At 43.4% G+C, this 18,134-nt stretch overlaps 2 protein-coding genes across 3 annotated transcripts; both read left to right on the forward strand.

Moving 5' to 3' along the window:
• Positions 1-2,219: 2,219 nt before the first annotated feature.
• On the forward strand, positions 2,220-4,669 carry LOC307243857 (cell surface A33 antigen-like; the record flags this gene model as incomplete). Its single annotated transcript, XM_080018828.1, has 7 exons — positions 2,220-2,233; positions 2,462-2,612; positions 2,988-3,201; positions 3,810-3,974; positions 4,161-4,277; positions 4,427-4,550; positions 4,651-4,669. The coding sequence occupies 7 exons, from the start codon at positions 2,220-2,222 to the stop codon at positions 4,667-4,669; spliced, it is 804 nt and encodes a 267-aa protein (XP_079874954.1).
• Positions 4,670-6,741: 2,072 nt separating this feature from the next.
• Positions 6,742-17,872, forward strand: LOC307244282 (immunoglobulin-like domain-containing receptor 2). 2 transcript variants are annotated; one of them, XM_080019418.1, is made up of 8 exons: positions 6,742-6,869; positions 9,304-9,630; positions 10,181-10,300; positions 12,881-12,937; positions 13,656-13,802; positions 13,915-14,076; positions 15,148-15,343; positions 15,914-17,872. In XM_080019418.1, the coding sequence occupies exons 1-8, from the start codon at positions 6,830-6,832 to the stop codon at positions 16,677-16,679; spliced, it is 1,815 nt and encodes a 604-aa protein (XP_079875544.1). In that variant the 5' UTR covers positions 6,742-6,829; the 3' UTR covers positions 16,680-17,872. The 2 variants fall into 2 exon arrangements, with proteins under 2 accessions (XP_079875544.1, XP_079875545.1); XM_080019419.1 differs by lacking the exon at positions 12,881-12,937.
• Positions 17,873-18,134: the final 262 nt, after the last annotated feature.

Here is an 18,134-nt window from a genome sequence, read left to right on the forward strand (position 1 = left end):
GTCCTATTTTTATTTGGCTATAACAGGCCGAAATCAAGGTATTATATACTCTATACTTATATACTATATACTTTGAGCAGACGTGCCTTAAATAGATCTGTGAGGGCGTGGGCACCTCCTTTAACCTTTTGAGTCGACACAGTACTGATCATATCGCCAGAAAAATCAAATTCTTCTGGCGACCTATTAAAACACTTTTCCTTATTTGACTTGACTGCTCTGTGAATGTACTCTACTCTCCTCTGTTTTGTTCTGTCGTCTTTTCATACAGAAGGGTTCATTATTGAAACAGCAGTCTCTAGCGAGGAGGATTATTATAACAATATGTCTGTCTAGTTCTAAATAAATCAAATGGCCCGTTCCCTGTTGCGCTTCCCTGTCCGTGGACATGGGAGGGGCCGAGGGGTTTTAAAAGTTGCTTAGTAATGTGGGGAGGGGAGCTCAGGGGCCCGCCTTTGTCAACATGGTTTACAAGGGATGAAACAGTATCCCACGGAACAGTATCCCTCAGTTGCTTTGCACACAACTGATTTCCTTTTTTGCTGTTTCCTGTCAAGAATCTTACTTAATAACATCTTGCTATAACCACAGTCAAACAAATATGCATATAGTATTACATGTTTGCTCAGAGACTCTGGAAAAAAATGAACACCTTTAAACTGATCCTCAGGCCATTATTGTGAAACTGTACTAACATGTTTGCCCAAATTCAAGCCACATGAATGGAAGTGGAAAAAAACCCACAATGTGTATTTGGCAAATGAGTATCGAGTAAACTAGAGAGAACACTAAACTAAACTAACTTTAAATGCACAACTGTGATTTCCACAAACCTCTTGTTTGCGAATGTAGCCATGAAATTGCACGTTCATACTTACTAACAGAGTTATAACGTCTTTAGAAGGTTGAAGGTTTTCCCAGTGATCAAGGGCCATGAATATAAGGCCAGGGCATTTATGTTGAGGGGTTGGTTGGCATATAGACAAATCAGACCATGCAAAGAGCCGTTCTGGTTTAGCGTAATCTTATTCAGCCTTATTCCCTGTGCTACACTGCAACCTGCAGGCCAGTTTGAACAACTACAAGAAGAGAGGCGACAACAAAACCTGGTTATATGTCAACATCAGGCAGATAACTATTCTTTCTTTCATTCTGACTTATTATTTTCTTGATTACGATCTATCTATCTATCTATCTATCTATCTATCTATCTGTCTGTCTGTCTGTCTATCTATCTATCTATCTATCTATCTATCTATCTATCTATCTATCTATCTATCTATCTATCTATCTATCTATCTATCTATCTATCTATCTATCTATCTATCTATCTATCTATCTATCTATCTATCTATCTGTCTGTCTGTCTGTCTGTTTATCTATCTATCTATCTATCTATCTATCTATCTATCTATCTATCTATCTATCTATCTATCTATCTATCTATCTATCTATCTATCTATCTATCTATCTATCTGTCTGTCTGTCTGTCTGTCTGTCTGTCTGTCTGTCTGTCTGTCTATCTATCTATCTGTCTGTCTGTCTGTCTGTCTGTCTGTCTGTCTGTCTGTCTGTCTGTCTGTCTGTCTGTCTGTCTGTCTATCTATCTATCTATCTATCTATCTATCTATCTATCTATCTATCTATCTATCTATCTATCTGTCTGTCTGTCTGTCTGTCTGTCTGTCTCTCTGTCCCTCTGTCTGTCTGTCTGTCTGTCTGTCTATCTATCTATCTTTCTATATATCTATGTCATACAGCCCCTCTCTACATTCTTTTCTAAAAGTCAGGCATAATGAACAGGAGCTTATATTCCCCGATTGGTTCTCCCGGTGCCATGTGATCCACAGAATATCAGTTATTAACTCATAAGTAAGTTCCAGCCACATCACCCAACACCTGTATGGTCGGCTCTCGCTTAAGCTAGGACTCTCTGACTTGGTTCACTTTAATTCACAGGCATCGGACCGTCCGTCCACAATGAAAACAGAATTACTTCTTCATTTCAAGAAACGATTGTTCATCCTCACAGGTAAGATTTTACTTTCTTTCATTTTTTTTTCGTTTCTGTGTAGCTGCGACCACACCTTTTCCTCGCTGGCCTTGGTTAATGATTATCCTTCATATATGTCAAGGGACCCGGAAATGCCTAACCGCTTTCTCCACGGTAATACCGTGGGTGAAAGAGTTAATAAAATGAACTTGTAAAGGATAAAACGATGTGTTCTATTTGGTAGGAAGGGGAAGGGAAACTACAGTTAGATCAATGATTAACAGATCAAATTAGAGCTGTTCATCCTGTGTGTTACTTCCCTCAAATAAACAACATTTACAGTATACATGAAGCCTATTCTTTTGGGAAGAAAAAAAAAGACAATAAATAATCCAAAATGTTTGTGATTCGGTTTATACATACTATTTCTGATGTCCTATTTTCAATTTCAGCCCTATCCTGCTGCAGGGCTTTGGAGGTTTCTATTCCAAATAAGGAATATGAGGCTGCAAGAGGAGGGGACGTCACCATGACATGTTCATTCACCCCTGCCAGAACAGACTTCACATTTCTTATTCTCAAATGGGAGGCGCTACCTCTCGTAGACAACGAGCCAGTGGTAAGAAGTGAACCTCTTAAGTTAAACGGATTGAAAATATCCATCTCAAATGGCGCCGTGATGGCGCCGACAATTATCATATCCGTTTATCCGCTTTTTCATTTTTTCTAACATGTCAGTAACGGTGAAAACAAAATGGTGAATGGTATTCGGAAAGCAGTGTTTGTTCAAATTAGTACCGCATTTGCCTTTGACAAACAAAAGCATAAAAGCACGGACGTAAACAGCCAATGAGAGTGATTAACATAGACACAACATTAAAGTGGTAATCGGTAAAATGACTTTGTTAAAAAAAAATCCCATATTTGATTATTTACTCTTACTGAAATTCCGCATACATCTTATATCTCGTTTTTTTTTTCCATTTTTTTTTAGAAACCTGTGGCCACCTACTTTCTTAACAGTCAGACAGACATCGCTCCGGGCTATGAAGGCAGAGCGACGTTGTCTGTCGACATGGCCACATATGAGAGCGCACTTCGTTTAACCAATGTGGCCATGACAGACAATCGCAGCTTCCAGTGCAGCGTCACCATCCCGAATGATGACGAGGGAATAACCGCCGCCGCTACGACTCTTTTGGTCTTAGGTGAGAATATACCACTGCTGTTGTGTACTTCTTCATGCTTTCCAAGACGCTACGCCGCTCTGAAAGTATATTTGCTTCTTAAATTCATTCATTCTTGCCTCAGTTCGTATATAAGAGCATGCCTGCATTTTGATTATTAAGGAATCCAAATATGGAGGTACTTTTGAGTCCACATTTATACCCGCTCTTTTTGTTGTGAAACGACATATCTCAAGGTCCCGACAATGTTTCATTTAAAAATGGTACAGATTGGCGCATACAATACAGGAGGAAGCATACGATACAAGCAAACAATGGAAGATTAATTTCCCACCAATAAAAATGTGCATTGGGCAGTCAGCCTGAGCCAGCCCGCGCCATTCTTCATTCAGTCGGTGTATTGACAAGGCATGCTCCGAATCTATGCTCTGAAGTCAATGACAAAGAGGTGTCCTTTGGGCCTGACCCTTTTAAGGGTCAGTGCAAAATAAGCTCTTTAAGAGAAGTGAACCTCGATGGTTACATTTTGAATAACTGTACGTTTGGACATAAAAAAATGAACCTGCATTGTATGTATTGCTTTTTTTTTGTTTTTTTGACCTTGTAAATGTAAATCATTTATATTGCAGTGGCTCCGTCGAAGCCTGTCTGCCGGATGCAGGGCAATGCAGAGTACTGGAACAACATCTCCCTCACCTGTATGTCTCAGGAGGGCTCCCCCACTCCCATCTACGCCTGGCAAAGCTACAGTGTCCAAAACATCCCCAGGCGTTTCCCCGCTAAGACCAATGAGAGTACGTGTTCTTGCATGTAGTTTATATTGCCTTCATACTCTTGACATTCTGTTTGTCCATCACATTTCAGTTTGGGCTAGGAGTCTGTGCGGGAAATGGAAATGTTCACGCGTCTTGTTTTGTGTCTTGTGTCTCGCCCTCACTTCCAACCGCATGTTGAGGTCTTTCCTTTGTTTTGTCTCGCAGAAGACGGGGTTCTATCGCTCTATAACATTTCAATGGAGACGTCTGGATTTTTCATCTGCACCTCTACAAATCGGATAGGTTCAGCCAGCTGCAACTTCACCCTTTCCGTGGTTCCCTGTAAGTGTGCGACGATGATAATAGCAGGTCATGTATCGTAAAAGTATGTAGTTACACGTCTGGGAGGAGACGGGTGAGGCTGTCATCAGCTCTTCCCTTTTCCTTAACATCATGGTTTCCCCTGTCTGATGTCTTTGTTTCCTCTCTAGCATCCATGAACATAGGGGCCACTGCAGGCATTATTGGAGGAATCTTAGCCGGTATCCTTATCCTGGCGATTATTGTCTACTGCTGCTGTCGAAGAAAAAACACAAAAGACGACTATGAACAAGGGTATGTTCATATTTGTCTCTGCCACGCTCACCTTCTTAACTATCAATTGAGAATTAACACTTCCCCAAAGTGTTTCTGCAATTCCTTTAGCTTTTTATAGGCGCCTGGGCTCTATGTGAGCGTGTCATGTAGATTTTGAAGTAAAATGTTTAAAACTGACCTCTAGCAAACAGGTTTCGTAATAAAAATATCTCTGTCTGTTAGTTCTCCAAAGGCAATGGAGTTCCAGGACAAACCTAATCCGGAGGCTGCAGAGCAGTATTGGGATGACGATCCAAATAGCCAGCCACGCATTGAAGAGCAGAAGCACCATGAAGAAAGAAGTGAGCGTGCTCACAGCAACTACAGCGATAATTTAGCGGGACGTAGCAAACAGGAAGATGCTCAACACAGTTATGATAGTGATAAGGATAATCAACATAATGGTTACGGAGGCAGTAGTGATCGCCTCCAGGACCAGCGCGATCGCATTCGGGGAAGTCGCGATCGCCTTGACGATCAGCGTGATCATTATCGGGGAAGCCGCGACCGCCTTGACGATCGCCGAGGAAGTCGCGACCGCCTTGACGATCACCGAGGAAGTCGCGACCGCCTTGACGATCACCGAGGAAGTCGCGACCGCCTTGACGATCACCGAGGAAGTCGCGATCGTCTTGACGATCATCGCGATCGAAGTGGCAGTCGCGACCGCCTCGATGATCGACGTTATGAGTATGGTGGAAGTCGCGAACAACTCGACTATCGCCATGATGTCAGTGGTAGGTCCAGATATGATCAACATGATGATCGTTATCAGTAAAGAAACAAATAGGACGAGCCATACTTTCACCAAGTAAGGTATCCCTGTCATACTTGTTTTTTAATCTTGTTAGTGCTATATTGCATACTTTGGCAAATCTTTTATTGGCTTGATTCATCGCATTTCATCACAGAGAGACAATCTCAAGGGCTCATCAGCAGTTAACCATGCAGTAGACACATTTTAATTTAACCTATTTTAGCGTAAGATCCATTAACACACTTGAAATATAGTTGACCATTACACTCCAAATGAACTTCTAGTTGAATTTGGCAGGACCTAAAGCAGTTATCAGCATTATCAATTTGTATCAATAGGAAGGAATTTTTTAGTAGGGTAGCGTTCTGTTAACAGCTCACATTGCTCTGCACTGGCACATTCCTCCATTGCTTCCAGATCCGTAAAAAGGCTCAAACAGCTTGCAGTACGTAGGCTGTGACCATGAATGGTTGGTGTTATATGAATGTATTAATGGACGATGTTGGCATTAAGAATATCCGAGATCTATGTATTCAAATGCTCTTTTTGTAGAGGTTGTAGAATTAGTTTGTACCAGGAAGAGATCAGTGTGCCCCGGCAAAGATTACACATTACTCAGGGCACATTACACATTACTCATTGTTGTTGTTGTTTTATCAAGTTGTCCAATAGCAGCTTCTGATACCAATGAAATGTTTGTTTTTTTCTGTTCTCCAAATCACTCCAACATTTACTTTGGATGTACTTGAATGTAAATTGTTATTAGCAGTTGTAAAGACGATTATAGTCTTTTATTTTTTGTTGTTTTCTTTTTTGTATTTTTTTTTGTATTTTTTTTGATAGGATGTTTCCCACCGTAGGCCAACACGGCCGCGTGTGCAACTGAATTTGGATTTTTAAATAGAAAATGTTCTTCTGGGATATAAGGAACTCGTCAATCAGTTTGCATGGCAAACGTTTTGTCTCCTACTGCTTTGAGATGACAACATCTGTGACCTCTGAATTAAAGGAAAAGCACAACACGTGTGACTTATCTGACTTACTGTAAACTCCCGAGACTGTGAAGATCGACCTGGTTTTACAGAAGCAACACCCTCCCCGGCGCTCGCACTCGCTCTACCGGGGCAGCATTTTTATTATTATTTTTATTTGTTATTATCATTATTATTATCATGATTGTTGTTTTTCATCAAAACCGAATCCGTAATTCTGCTCTGGACCGGGTCGAATTCTAAGATGGCTTCGGCGCCTATTTGAAAAGCCTGTTTCAGATCCAGACGCAGGGTGGGCAGAGTTTCAGTTCGTTATGGAGCAGTTGCCCCCCCCCCCCCCCCCCCCGCTGACGCAATGGTACATTCCCGTTAGTCTCCCACTGACCCGCTACTTTGGCCGTCCGTGGCGCAGAGCCCCGTCCGTCCGTCCGTCGGTGCACCACGGAGGCGTCCAGGACGCACCGACCACCATGCGGGTTTTTTATAAACCACTGTGAACCGACTGGAAAATGAACCTTTATCACTTGGCTATTCTGCTAGCCGCATCAGGTGAGTTGTCATGTACGTTGTACATTACTTTATAAATGTATGTATACACGTATGCCATTAATTCTTTTTTTTTTTGCCCATATCTAGCTTGTTGTTGTACACCGACATTTTTATTCGGATTCATTTGTACGTTGTTTCTATTTTTATTCGTCCGACTTCTCGCGTTTTCGCCGCGAACGGTAGAGAGCAACAGGTTGATTCCCGGAGGAGCAGGCTCCTGGAGCCAGCGCTTTGATGCGTTGCAGAATAAAAGTAGATCGCTTAAAGTAGAAGCTTTGTTTTGGTTCTGGTCTTCATGTTTCCCCCCCTTTTTTGTTTTGTTTTTGTTTTTGCCAGTTAGAGCTGTGTTATACGTTTGAAACGAGCCGGTGTAGGGCTCCCCCCACGGGGCAGCGAGGCAGGACATGTGAGACTTCAGCCGGAAAAGCTGGACCGTTCCTCAGGAAACATGCAGCGTCCTGTGGCGGAGCTTTAACCATGAGTCACTCAAGTGTACCCGGTTAAATAGCAAAGCAAACAACCCTGCGTTACACTGGGACCTGGTAATAATATGTTGACACCCGCTGCTATCTGATGATGTCAACGACATAAAAGAGGGGAAATGTCTGTGAACAGCAGGTGTACGGTCGGTGGAGGTGGGTGCCATGTCGCCCTCTCTCGCCATTAAAACGGATGGGGGTTCTCCTGTAACGGTTCGGTTTAAAATCCCTCGCGGCTCATTGGTCCATCACACTCAGCTGGACCGGAGGGGAGGCTCTGATTGGCTGGGAGTCTCTCCCACCTTCTAACGGGACAGGGGCAGGGGAGTCTCGGCCTTAACAATGGACTGGGCCCTAGACACAAAAAAAAACACAAAAGGAAGAGCAGAGGAATTTGGGAGTGCTGCTATGTATATGTGTCTCATCGTAGGCGATACAATGGCTACCATGCCCTGGAAATGAGAACGATCCGACCCAAAATTCAGACCAAAGGGTTTTTTTTTTTCTTATCCCTATACTTTTCAGATTTTGGTTTACATTCAGTGATGTGTACTAAATGTGGCGTAATCCAGCAGTTGTTAAAAAAACATATATAATTCCACTATTGACTATTGACAAATCGTAATTGGCAACAGGAACCTATAGGGGGTATACATCAATGCATTCATGATTTGACTTGAAACTCTTGTGTGGTTATAAACTACAGTTATAAACGTACTTCCTAATCAAACTTAAAAGCCCCTGGGAAAACTAGGTAAATGGTGGGGGCTGGGGGATTTAATGTAAATACGATGTTTACTAAATTGAACCTAAGGGGATGACAGATATAAATTGCCTTTGAGGGGATTTCCTGTCTTCTGGGAAATATTTAGAGTGAATTCCTGCTCCACCCAGGCCAAACATAGCTGGCAGCACCGTGAAACGTACCCAGAAGCCGGAGACTTCCACCGCTCCCCTTTATGATTACAACCCCCTGCCTCTCTGCAGACTCCCCCAGCCCCCTACAAACACTGGAATTTAACCTCTGTGACCCTGGTATTAAGCAAGAGAGCCCCGCTCGCAGTGCCTGCCTCCTGTATTATAATGTTGCAAGTCATTGCTGTTACGTGTAACAAATCTCCCTCTCATGAGTCAGGTACACACACACACACACACACACACACACACACACACACACACAGACACAAGGGTGTGGAGCTTTTTTAGGTGACAATGTTGTCATCACTTGTACTTTATTGTGTTCTTTTCATTCTCTCTAATATCTCACCTTTTAACCAAACTTTCATGTAACTCAAGCTTTCATGCTTCGGCTGTATAACAAAGCCAAGGTGCCTTCTGTGGTGTTTTCAGATTACTTGACATTGTATAGTTGAGTACATAAAGGTTTGTCTTCAGGAGGAGACTTGTTAGTCCTGTCAATTTTCTCACAATAATAGTTTGAATGTAGAGTTTATTTTTTGGGACTCTAGTTTGTTATAAGTATATTGAGTCTGTGATGGACCTGCAGCCTACAGTACACAGGATGCCATGGTTTAATAATCGTGAGTCCTCCGACTATATTCCAAAGGTAGTCGGGAGAATAAATGAATGATATTGTGCTATATGTACATCATGTTGGTGCTTACCAATGATGATACTACCCTCAAAAATTCTCACAATTTTTTAAAATTTCTCAAAAAAACATGCTTATCCCTGCCAATAACAGATGGGAAACGGTGCATCAAAAGACTTTCCAAAGCACTACGAATGTACATGTATGTTGTATATCCCCTCAGCTCTGTAGAAGTATGGCATGCTTATTCTGTTAACATTCAAGAACAGAGTTGTTGTTTTTTAACCTGCTGTTCACAAATGTAAAGCTTATTTATATTTTTATTTGTTACATTTTCGTTGTGTGTGTGTGTGTGTGTGTGTGTGTGTGTGTGTGTGTGTGTGTGTGTTTGCGGGTGGCTTAGTCTGGGTCTGTGATGGTGTGAGCGTCACAGTGCGGGAGAAGCAGCGCTTCGCCATGCTGTTCCAGTCGGTGGTCCTCCCATGCCAGTACCACACCAAGTCCACGCAAACGCCGGTGGTGCAGTGGTGGTACAAGTCCTACTGCCGCGACCGCACACAGGAGTCTTTCTTCCCCAACAGCCTCGGGGTGCAGGGCTCGGACCTCGGCGCCAACTCCCACCTGGAGTGCTCCGATAACAGCCGCACCGTCCGCATCGTGGCCTCTGGACAGGGAAACTCCATGACACTGGCGGAACACTACAAGGGCAGAGACATCGCCATCACAAACAGTAATTTACTGATTCTTTATCCTACAGGTCCAAATTATCGGTGACCAGCGCCGAGTTAAACCCCTCGGCAGGAATCAGAGCTGACTGTGATGTTGGTTTCCTGTTCCCTAAATAGTCCTCCTTTGTCTTTGTCTCACAATAGAGGGGCCGCAGCCCTCTGTATTTACTTTTATTTGTGTTTGCGCTGCTCCTACACAAGACCCCTTATCAATGTCAGTCACCCTGTCTGCAGCCGTTCTGTCCCAGCACGTCCATTGAACACACTGCCTTCACCTCCGCCTCCTGCCGACATCGAAAACAAAAAAGAGAAAGCCTGCTTTTGTTTTAGAATGACTGCATTTTTATGGCGTCTAAAAGCAGTTTTATTTTTCATATTTGCTTTCTGCATCAATTTAAAAGCTAAAAGAATGTTTGTCTAAGCAAGTGAAGCTGTGTGTAGTGTTAAAGAAGATTCATATATTCACCTATTAAATGCTTTGAAAGTGCATGTATCAGCACATAACACTGGATCAAATCCTTGCATTTAATTGACCTCTCATTTTTCTCTCAGAAGCCGACCTGAGGATCGGGGAACTCCAGTGGGGCGACAGCGGAGTTTACTTCTGTAAAGTTGTCATAGCCGATGACCTGGAGGGGAAGAATGAGGCCCAGGTGGAGTTACTTGTGCTCGGTAGGTCCACAATGCAATTCTACTGATTCCACCACAAAAAAACTGCAAGGAAAGACTTGATTTCACATTATCTGTCAGTAAATTTGGCTTTGATTCTAAAAACAAATCTCTTTGCTTGTGAATGCTTTGTAAACATTTCCATGTTGCTTGTTGCGTGTTGAGGTTTTGGAAAAAAATAAATACCTAAAGAACTTTCAGAGGCAGCCAAAAAATGTTGTACTTCTTTACATGGTACTGATCCTCCGTGAGAGACTCCATTGTTTGCTGAGTTTACACTTTGGGAGCAGTGGCCTAGCCTTGGCTATACCCCAATTTTGGTTCAACTTAAGTAAATTAGACTCAATGCTATTGTTCTGGGATCCAGCTTTCCGTCACGGTACAGTGGTTGCAATCTCATGTAATTACTCGTTTTAGATGATTGATAGTTATGCAAACACCAGGTTGAGCAGCTTGAGTTTTGGCATAAGTGTCGGAAGAACGTCCTGTAGATCATCCATGTAGGTGCATAGAGAAACTCTGCGACAACCGGCCTGTCTATTGTTGTCAGAAACGCAAGCTACTCCTTAAGCTGTTTCTATGACAACGGTTCTTTTTTCTGGAGGGGTGAGATGAAGACGTGAAGGGTCAACGGGAGTGGAGAGTGGCAAAAAGAGCGAGAGAAAATGGACTTCAGTGATCTAAAATGATTGACTTATCTTTAACCAGAAATACACAACGGTGGCTTGTTTCCCAAAAAATGATTCCTGCGAAATGTGTTAATTACAAGCTAATGTTGCAAAACACGGCGTTCATAAGCTCAGCTCCTCCTCCTCCTCCTCTTCCTAATCTCATGATAATCACATTAAAGGAGAAGGAGGAGGGGGGCGATGCAGGGCTTTTTGGAATTAGTTTGCTCAGGTCGCTCCTACTGAAAAGTCAAAAAGCTGGTCAGAAAGTGTATGCACCACAAACTATTTCTTATGCATGTTCCGAGACCTTTTTTGTACCAAAAGTTATTTTTTCTTCCGTTCCTTTGAGGCCCATTTCTCCTGGCAGAGTTTCGTCCTCCGCCCCCTCTGCATCCTTGAGCTTTTATCTTCAGTGTTTTCATTCCACCTTTCACCACGTCCCTCCCTGCCGGGGCCGGGGGGTAGTGCATAGCTTCTCCGTGTCTTTCAGGTTAGTAAGAATTACTCAGCCTCATGGTATTTAGATGAACCCTGCAGTGTAGCCAGATGACCCACGGGCGTTCTGCTTTATCAGAAGGAGGGACTGGCTATCCCTCTCCATGGTTACTGCCCACTCAGCAGCACCCGCAGCCAGCACTGGCTGTTTAGTCTGCTCCTGTTGGGAGTCAGATGTATCAGACAGGGAGCGGAGGCCCAGCTTTAAAAGTTGTCCCTGGACGCCTGGCACAGACACGCTCCGAAAACCACGAGCCAGAACATCTGTGGTTATGTCTACATATGCAAATTGGGAGTCCAGGGTTTGAGACATCTTAAATGGAGAACGTTGTAACAGCCCAGACAATGATAATGTCATTGTGGTGACCTTGCTTTTTGGTATTTGTCATGATTCAGAGCCTCCGAGCCTCTCTTTACGCTTTTTTCTTTGCTTGAATGTACACAATGCACACAAAAGACACATTGTCTCCACAACGATGGGACTTCCATGACCCTTTTTTGATTTGGACCATCGGTGAATTAGTGTCCCAGAATCCTCTAGTGCACTATGTGTCCTAGTTTCCAGAGCACCCTCTTGCTGCCTAAATTGACGCAAACCCCTGATGCCCCCTCCGCTCTGCATGCATATGCATATATTCATGGCTTTCATAACTTTTATGTTTTTTTGCAGGTACCGCATTGCAGTTAGAGAGTTACACAGTTTAGGAGTGATTTCAGAGCGCTCACACAGGAACTGTGAGCAAGAAATGGAGTAAAGTGATTTTGGGTGAGATGGTGCGGTTGACCCAGGCCTGTTGCTAGGTTTGACATTTTCTTTTAGACGAAGAAAAACTCGGTATGTCAACTTTAGTTGTTTGGATTGGACCCAGAATGGCCAGGGAAAGTTGTGTCATGGTAATCGTATAATTGAGTCTATTTTAAGGCATTGTATTAGTATCTGTATATCAGTATCAGTGTATCTGTATAAGTATCTATACACTTAGTGTAGTACTAGTGTAGTGTTAGTACTTAGTGTTTTTATTCGTTATGAATGTAGTGCTTCAAGCTCAGAGCTTCCTGCTCCTTCTTTAAACCGTTTGTTCCTTGAAAGTAGAAAACATGAAAGACAGGTGAGGTCATTTGATTTTTTGATAACCAAATGGAATCTTCCTGTTGGGGTCACATCAAAGCAGTGATAGTGGCAAAGTCATTCAGCTTTTTTGATTATTCATCAAGTTTCATCAAACATACTTATGGATAAGTTAATATACAATGCATTATATTCCGTTTCTGCCAAGTCAAATTCTGCACACTGCACCTTAAAACATCTTGTTTCTTCCAGCCTTTTGCATGACTCATTAATCCGCCGCCCTAACACTTGGCTCTTGCTTTCCGCCCCCTGCGCGAGCCCTCACCTCTGCTCTCCTTTTCTCTGCAGGTAGGACAGGTGAGCAGGACGATCTCCTACCTGAGTTTGATGTGGAGATCATGCCAGGTACAGCGCCTCACCTGCACCTCTCTCTCTCTCTCTCTCTCGTCTTCCTCCCTTGCCGCCCACTGGCTTAGCTCACGCCTCCCGTTTCAGTCTCTCACTGGTCAATCATACCTTTCTTTGACTAACGAACGCCGACTCTCTGCACAATGGCGGCCTTGTATCTACACATTGATGGGCATTATTCTAAGTGCCTCCTCTGCTCAAATCCACTTCGAAATGTCAATTTGTTGAAAACGATTAAAACCGTCGTTAACAGGCCTACTATAGAAACTCTCACTGTGGTTTTATTTGATGAAGTGACGGAGGATGAGTGTTTACACAGTAGGGGGGGGGGGTTTAGATGGCGCTATTAGTCACTTCAGTCACACCCTGAGGAAGTGTGTCATTAAGAGTCTCAATACTCAAGAGATGTGATGATGGTGGATAAGAGGCTTGCACTGACTGTTTCTCAGAGTTTTTGCTCAAGTTTTTATTGCCCTGTGCGGGTTGTAGACTTTCTCACAGCTCATTAATATAAACTATGAGCTCCAGTGGATATGTAATATCTACTGTATTTTTGAACTCTCCATTGATTTGCTTGCATTATGTTGGTATTATGCAATGTTTTATGAAATTGTTATCTATACGAACTATATCTGCTTGTTGTATCTGACTTTTTTTTCCTTTGTCTACATGTGTCTGTGTTTTTGTGTGTGTGTCGTATGTGTGTGCGTTCCAGAATGGGTGTTTGTGGGGTCTGTTGCCCTGGGTAGCGCCCTGTTCTTGTTGTTGATGGGGATCTGCTGGTGCCAGTGCTGTCCCCATTCCTGCTGCTGCTACCTGAGCTGCTGCTGCTGTCCCGACACCTGCTGCTGCCCACGACACCGTGAGTCCCTGCCACGTTCTCTTAACGTACAGACACACGCACCCAAAACAAATAAACTTTGGAGCAGTATGTCTAGATGAACTACATACTTTTTTGCTGTCCCCCGACGCAGTGTATGAGGCAGGGAAGCGTGCAAAGAGTGGATTGCCTGCCCAAGTTCCTGTCCTCCCCTACTACATACCCGGGGTCCCCACCATGGTCCCTCTTGCCCCTCCATCCCAGATTGACCCAAAAATATCTTCCATTCCTTCGATGGAAAACAACCTGGCGGGAGGTGAGTGTAGTCTGTTCAGTGTGTCAGGCGCAGAGGGACCCCACAGTGACTAACCTTTGTTTCTCTTCTTCGTCATTTTGTGTGCTCCATTTTGTCCCCGACATCATAAAAACCTGAATATGTGCGTTTGCAATGTGCATGTTTGTGAGTCCTTGTATTTTTAACCTGGTGTCTATCCGTGCATGGGTGTTAGCGTTGTTTTGTATAATCCCGCTGGCCGGCAACCCAAACTCTTTGTTTACCGGCGTGCTTGTGCATGTCCTTGGACCTCTGTGCCCCTGTGTGTCTGTGAACGGCTGCGTGTCCACATTCACAGTGCGGAGTGGGTATCGACTTCAGGCCAATCAAGGCCAAGACTCAATGAAAGTTCTGTACTACATAGAGAAGGAGCTGGCTCAGTTTCCCTCTGCCCAGATGGCTACACTCCAACGTAAGCCTGTACAAACTAGGCACACTTCCACTCCTTATTCTGCGTGACTGCGTGTGAGTTTGTGTGAGAGTGTGTGTGTGTGTGTGTGTGGGTTTGGCTTTAATGTCTCTTTGTTCGTTTTGTGTCAAAAGCGTGTGCAGAATAATCAATGTAAATTCAAGTCGGCATCATATTCATCTCACTTTCCCCTCTGTTGTCATGTTTAGAAATACTAACTTACTAATACTTGTATGAACCCAGAATCAAAAAAATATTTAAAAAAGTAGTTGATAGTAGTAGGAGGCATTTTAAACATTAGATCATTGACATTTTCACCGGCCACTTTTAAGAGTGAAACTAATAGTTAGGAACTAAAAATCATATATTGTAATAATTACACTTTGGACAAATTAGATTACTTGTTGTCACTTCAAAGTAAAAAATATATACTTTATTTATATTCTAAAGACCTAGTTTTATATAGAAGCTTTAAGCAGCTCCCAGGTAAGTCTAGTCAGTCTACACTTACCCGTGAGCTGTTTAAAGCTTCTTCGTGGGGTTTTTGTGATGTGGTCAGGCTGTGCAGCATACTGTGTGTGTGTCTGCTTTTTTTGGATGGATGTATATTAACAGTCTTCATAGTGATGTGTCTGTTCCTACAGCCAGTAGCCTTTCAGAGCTGAGCTCTCTTCATGATGGAGGGACTATGGATTTCAGGCAGACCTACCAAACAGTCCAGATGAAGGCGCTACCGGCCATACCAGACCTGGATGACGGGTCGGCGCGCAGAGCCGGTCCATCTGTGAGACGGCTCAGACGGGACGTGGTCAACCACTCAGACAACGAGCTAGACAGCAGGTAGAGTTGCATTCATTAATGTATGTATTCACAAGCCCCAAAATTCCACTCTAAACTGCAACCGTATTGACAGTGTATCGACACTGTAACGACAGTGTCAACAGTGTTGACAGTTTACTGACCACAACCCTTACGTTGGTTTATTTCAATTACAGTTAAATTCACCGTGGCTGCCTTTCACTTCTTGCACGTGCCTGATCAGTGCATTCTTGCCGGGAAAGGCAGACCCCACCACCAATAGTGGAAGCGGCATTTATAGTAGAAAACTGCTGAACACAAATACATTGAATGGCTGTTCCCTATCAAGTTCCAGCTAAATAATTATGGGATAAATATCACATATTATATTTTATAACAAAATAATCCCCTGCTTCTGGAAAAACATTTGCCTATGTGAGCTCCTTGACAGCTTTCTCACCAGCTTATACCTCACGACACTTATCCTGTAAAATAAAGATGAATGTGTGAGTGATCAACCCACCCATATTGTTCAAAGTTATACATATTAGAAGTTGTATATATACTCTTCAGCAATCTTGGGCCTATAATGTGTACTCTCCTATGGCGTAGGTGGAATCCTCGCTCTGAGCACCTGCAGAGAAAGACACTGAGCAGAAGAGGGCGCACTGGGTCCCTAGACGAGCTGGAGGAATTTGCTCGCTCCTATGGCTCCCGTGCTCGCAGGGGGGAACCCCAGGACAGAGACTATTACCGGGACCGAGACTACCGTGACAAAAGCCCACCGCGGCGCTCCTGCGGGGATGAGGATGAGAGCTGGCGCCGCCGCAGCCCCTCTCCTTTTCCCCAGAAGAGAAGGGACACATGGGACAGCGACCGGCTTCCTCGGCGTCCTCAGCACCACCCGCAGGGGGAGAGAGGCTACGACGACGGCTTCCTCAACGGCGTCCTGGAGAGCAAGGCCAGAGGAGGGGACAGAGGCTGTGGCCGGGCCGATGCGGACAGCGACACTCCCTCCAAGGGAAGCTCCAGAGGGAAGGGCAGCGACTGTTATTACAGCCGTTCGCCCAGCAACCGTCCGGAGGAAGAGGACGCCTTGCCTCCATACTGCGAGCAAGAGCGGTACCGCAACGTAGAACCACCGAGCACCGAGCGGTACCGCACTGTAGAACCACCAAGCACAGAGCGGTGCCACACAGTAGAAGCACCAAGCACAGAGCGGTACCGCACAGTAGAAGCACCGAGCGCAGAGCGGTATAGGACGACTGAGCCCAATATGAGGCCCTTCTCTTACACCCGTCCCCCTCCAATTTCCCACACTTTACAGGGAGGCCGGGAGGACAGAGACAGAAACCGAAACATGGTGAGTTACTTATAGCAGCAAAACGAGGGCACATTTAAATATGACATTCTGTAAATACTTATTGGCATTCCACAATTGTTACATGTACTGTACATTATTTGAATAAATCTTTTTTTTTTTACCAATGGGTAATGTACATATAAGATTCAATCTTGAAGCTTTTATATGCGTCTTACGTAATTTCATTTCAAGTGATTTAAACTAACCAGCTCATTAACTCGTCCATGCTTATTCATTTCGCAATCATTATTGGTAACAATTAAGGAGGATATGTTGTCATTTAAATGTGATCATTGCTTTGTTACATTTATTTTACTTTAATATTTAAGAAAGGCTTAGATTTGCACTCAATAACAGTCATCATTAACTGAGCTTGAGCTGCATGATTTTTATGAAATAGAGTGAGCTTTTGAAGCCTCAGTAATTAGACATGACTAACTCAGCATGAGAAACATGGCTGCAAGGTCTCTAACTTGCCACTGTTGATGTATTTTCCTGAAAGAGCGCTGCGCTGAGCAGAGACTCTCTCATAACATCCAGGCCTTGGCCCACACAACCTCTGTCCTCATTTAAACCATCCTCTTTAAAATAAGGGTGTGTCATCTCTCACTGAATGAAAAACAGCATTGGATGCAGTGGAATAAAAATAATGAAAAAGTGGATATTGTTTTGCAATGATCTTGATGTAGCGCTGTAAATTGTTTATTGTGTGCAGAAGACCATACATTGCCATCTATTGCACACATACATGCGGTTGGGGTGGAGGATGCAAAGACCTTAGATAAGTTATTTGAGTGTCCTTGTGCCAGGATGTCAAGTCCATGTCTGAGTCCATTTTGCCTTTTGAAGAATAGATTTTTTTTTTATCTCCAGTGTGTGCCTTGTGTTGTGACCGACATTTCAGCATTTTCAGTGTTTCTTTACACACTTTATCGCACTCAGTATGCCACAACTCAGGTTTACCTTATGTGCATGTCTATGTGTGGATTCGATTTGATGCTGTATGTATGTACTGTGCTTTGAAAAAAATTTTTTTTGCTAATTTGAATTGCACTCTAAAAAGACCCAAGCCCTCAGATGACATAAACTTGCCTCTAGGCTGCGTGGTGGGCTTGACTCTGTGCCATAGCATACATATCATGTATTATTATGTGTTATTATTATTATCTGACAGTAATGATTTTGATATAAAACAACTCTTGATTATCTCTGAATCATGTCTGCATGTGGTCATTGTTTCTGATAATAGGTGTGATAATGTGTGTGTACCCTGGACAAGGAGCGTGTTTCTTATCGATGCTTATCAAATATACACTGCTAAATACACACTTTAGTATTACTCACAACCTGCACACCTATGTCATGTAAACTGCTTAAAGTCTAAAGGCTACATAAAACATTTTGGTGGCAAAACAGACTGGAAGGTGAATTTGAATGTTAAATGTTTATCGTTCACAGTGTGACAGGGAT

The sequence above is a fragment of the Zeus faber genome, assembly GCF_960531495.2.
Source record: "Zeus faber genome assembly, chromosome: 18".
NCBI classification, from domain to species: Eukaryota; Metazoa; Chordata; class Actinopteri; order Zeiformes; family Zeidae; genus Zeus; species Zeus faber.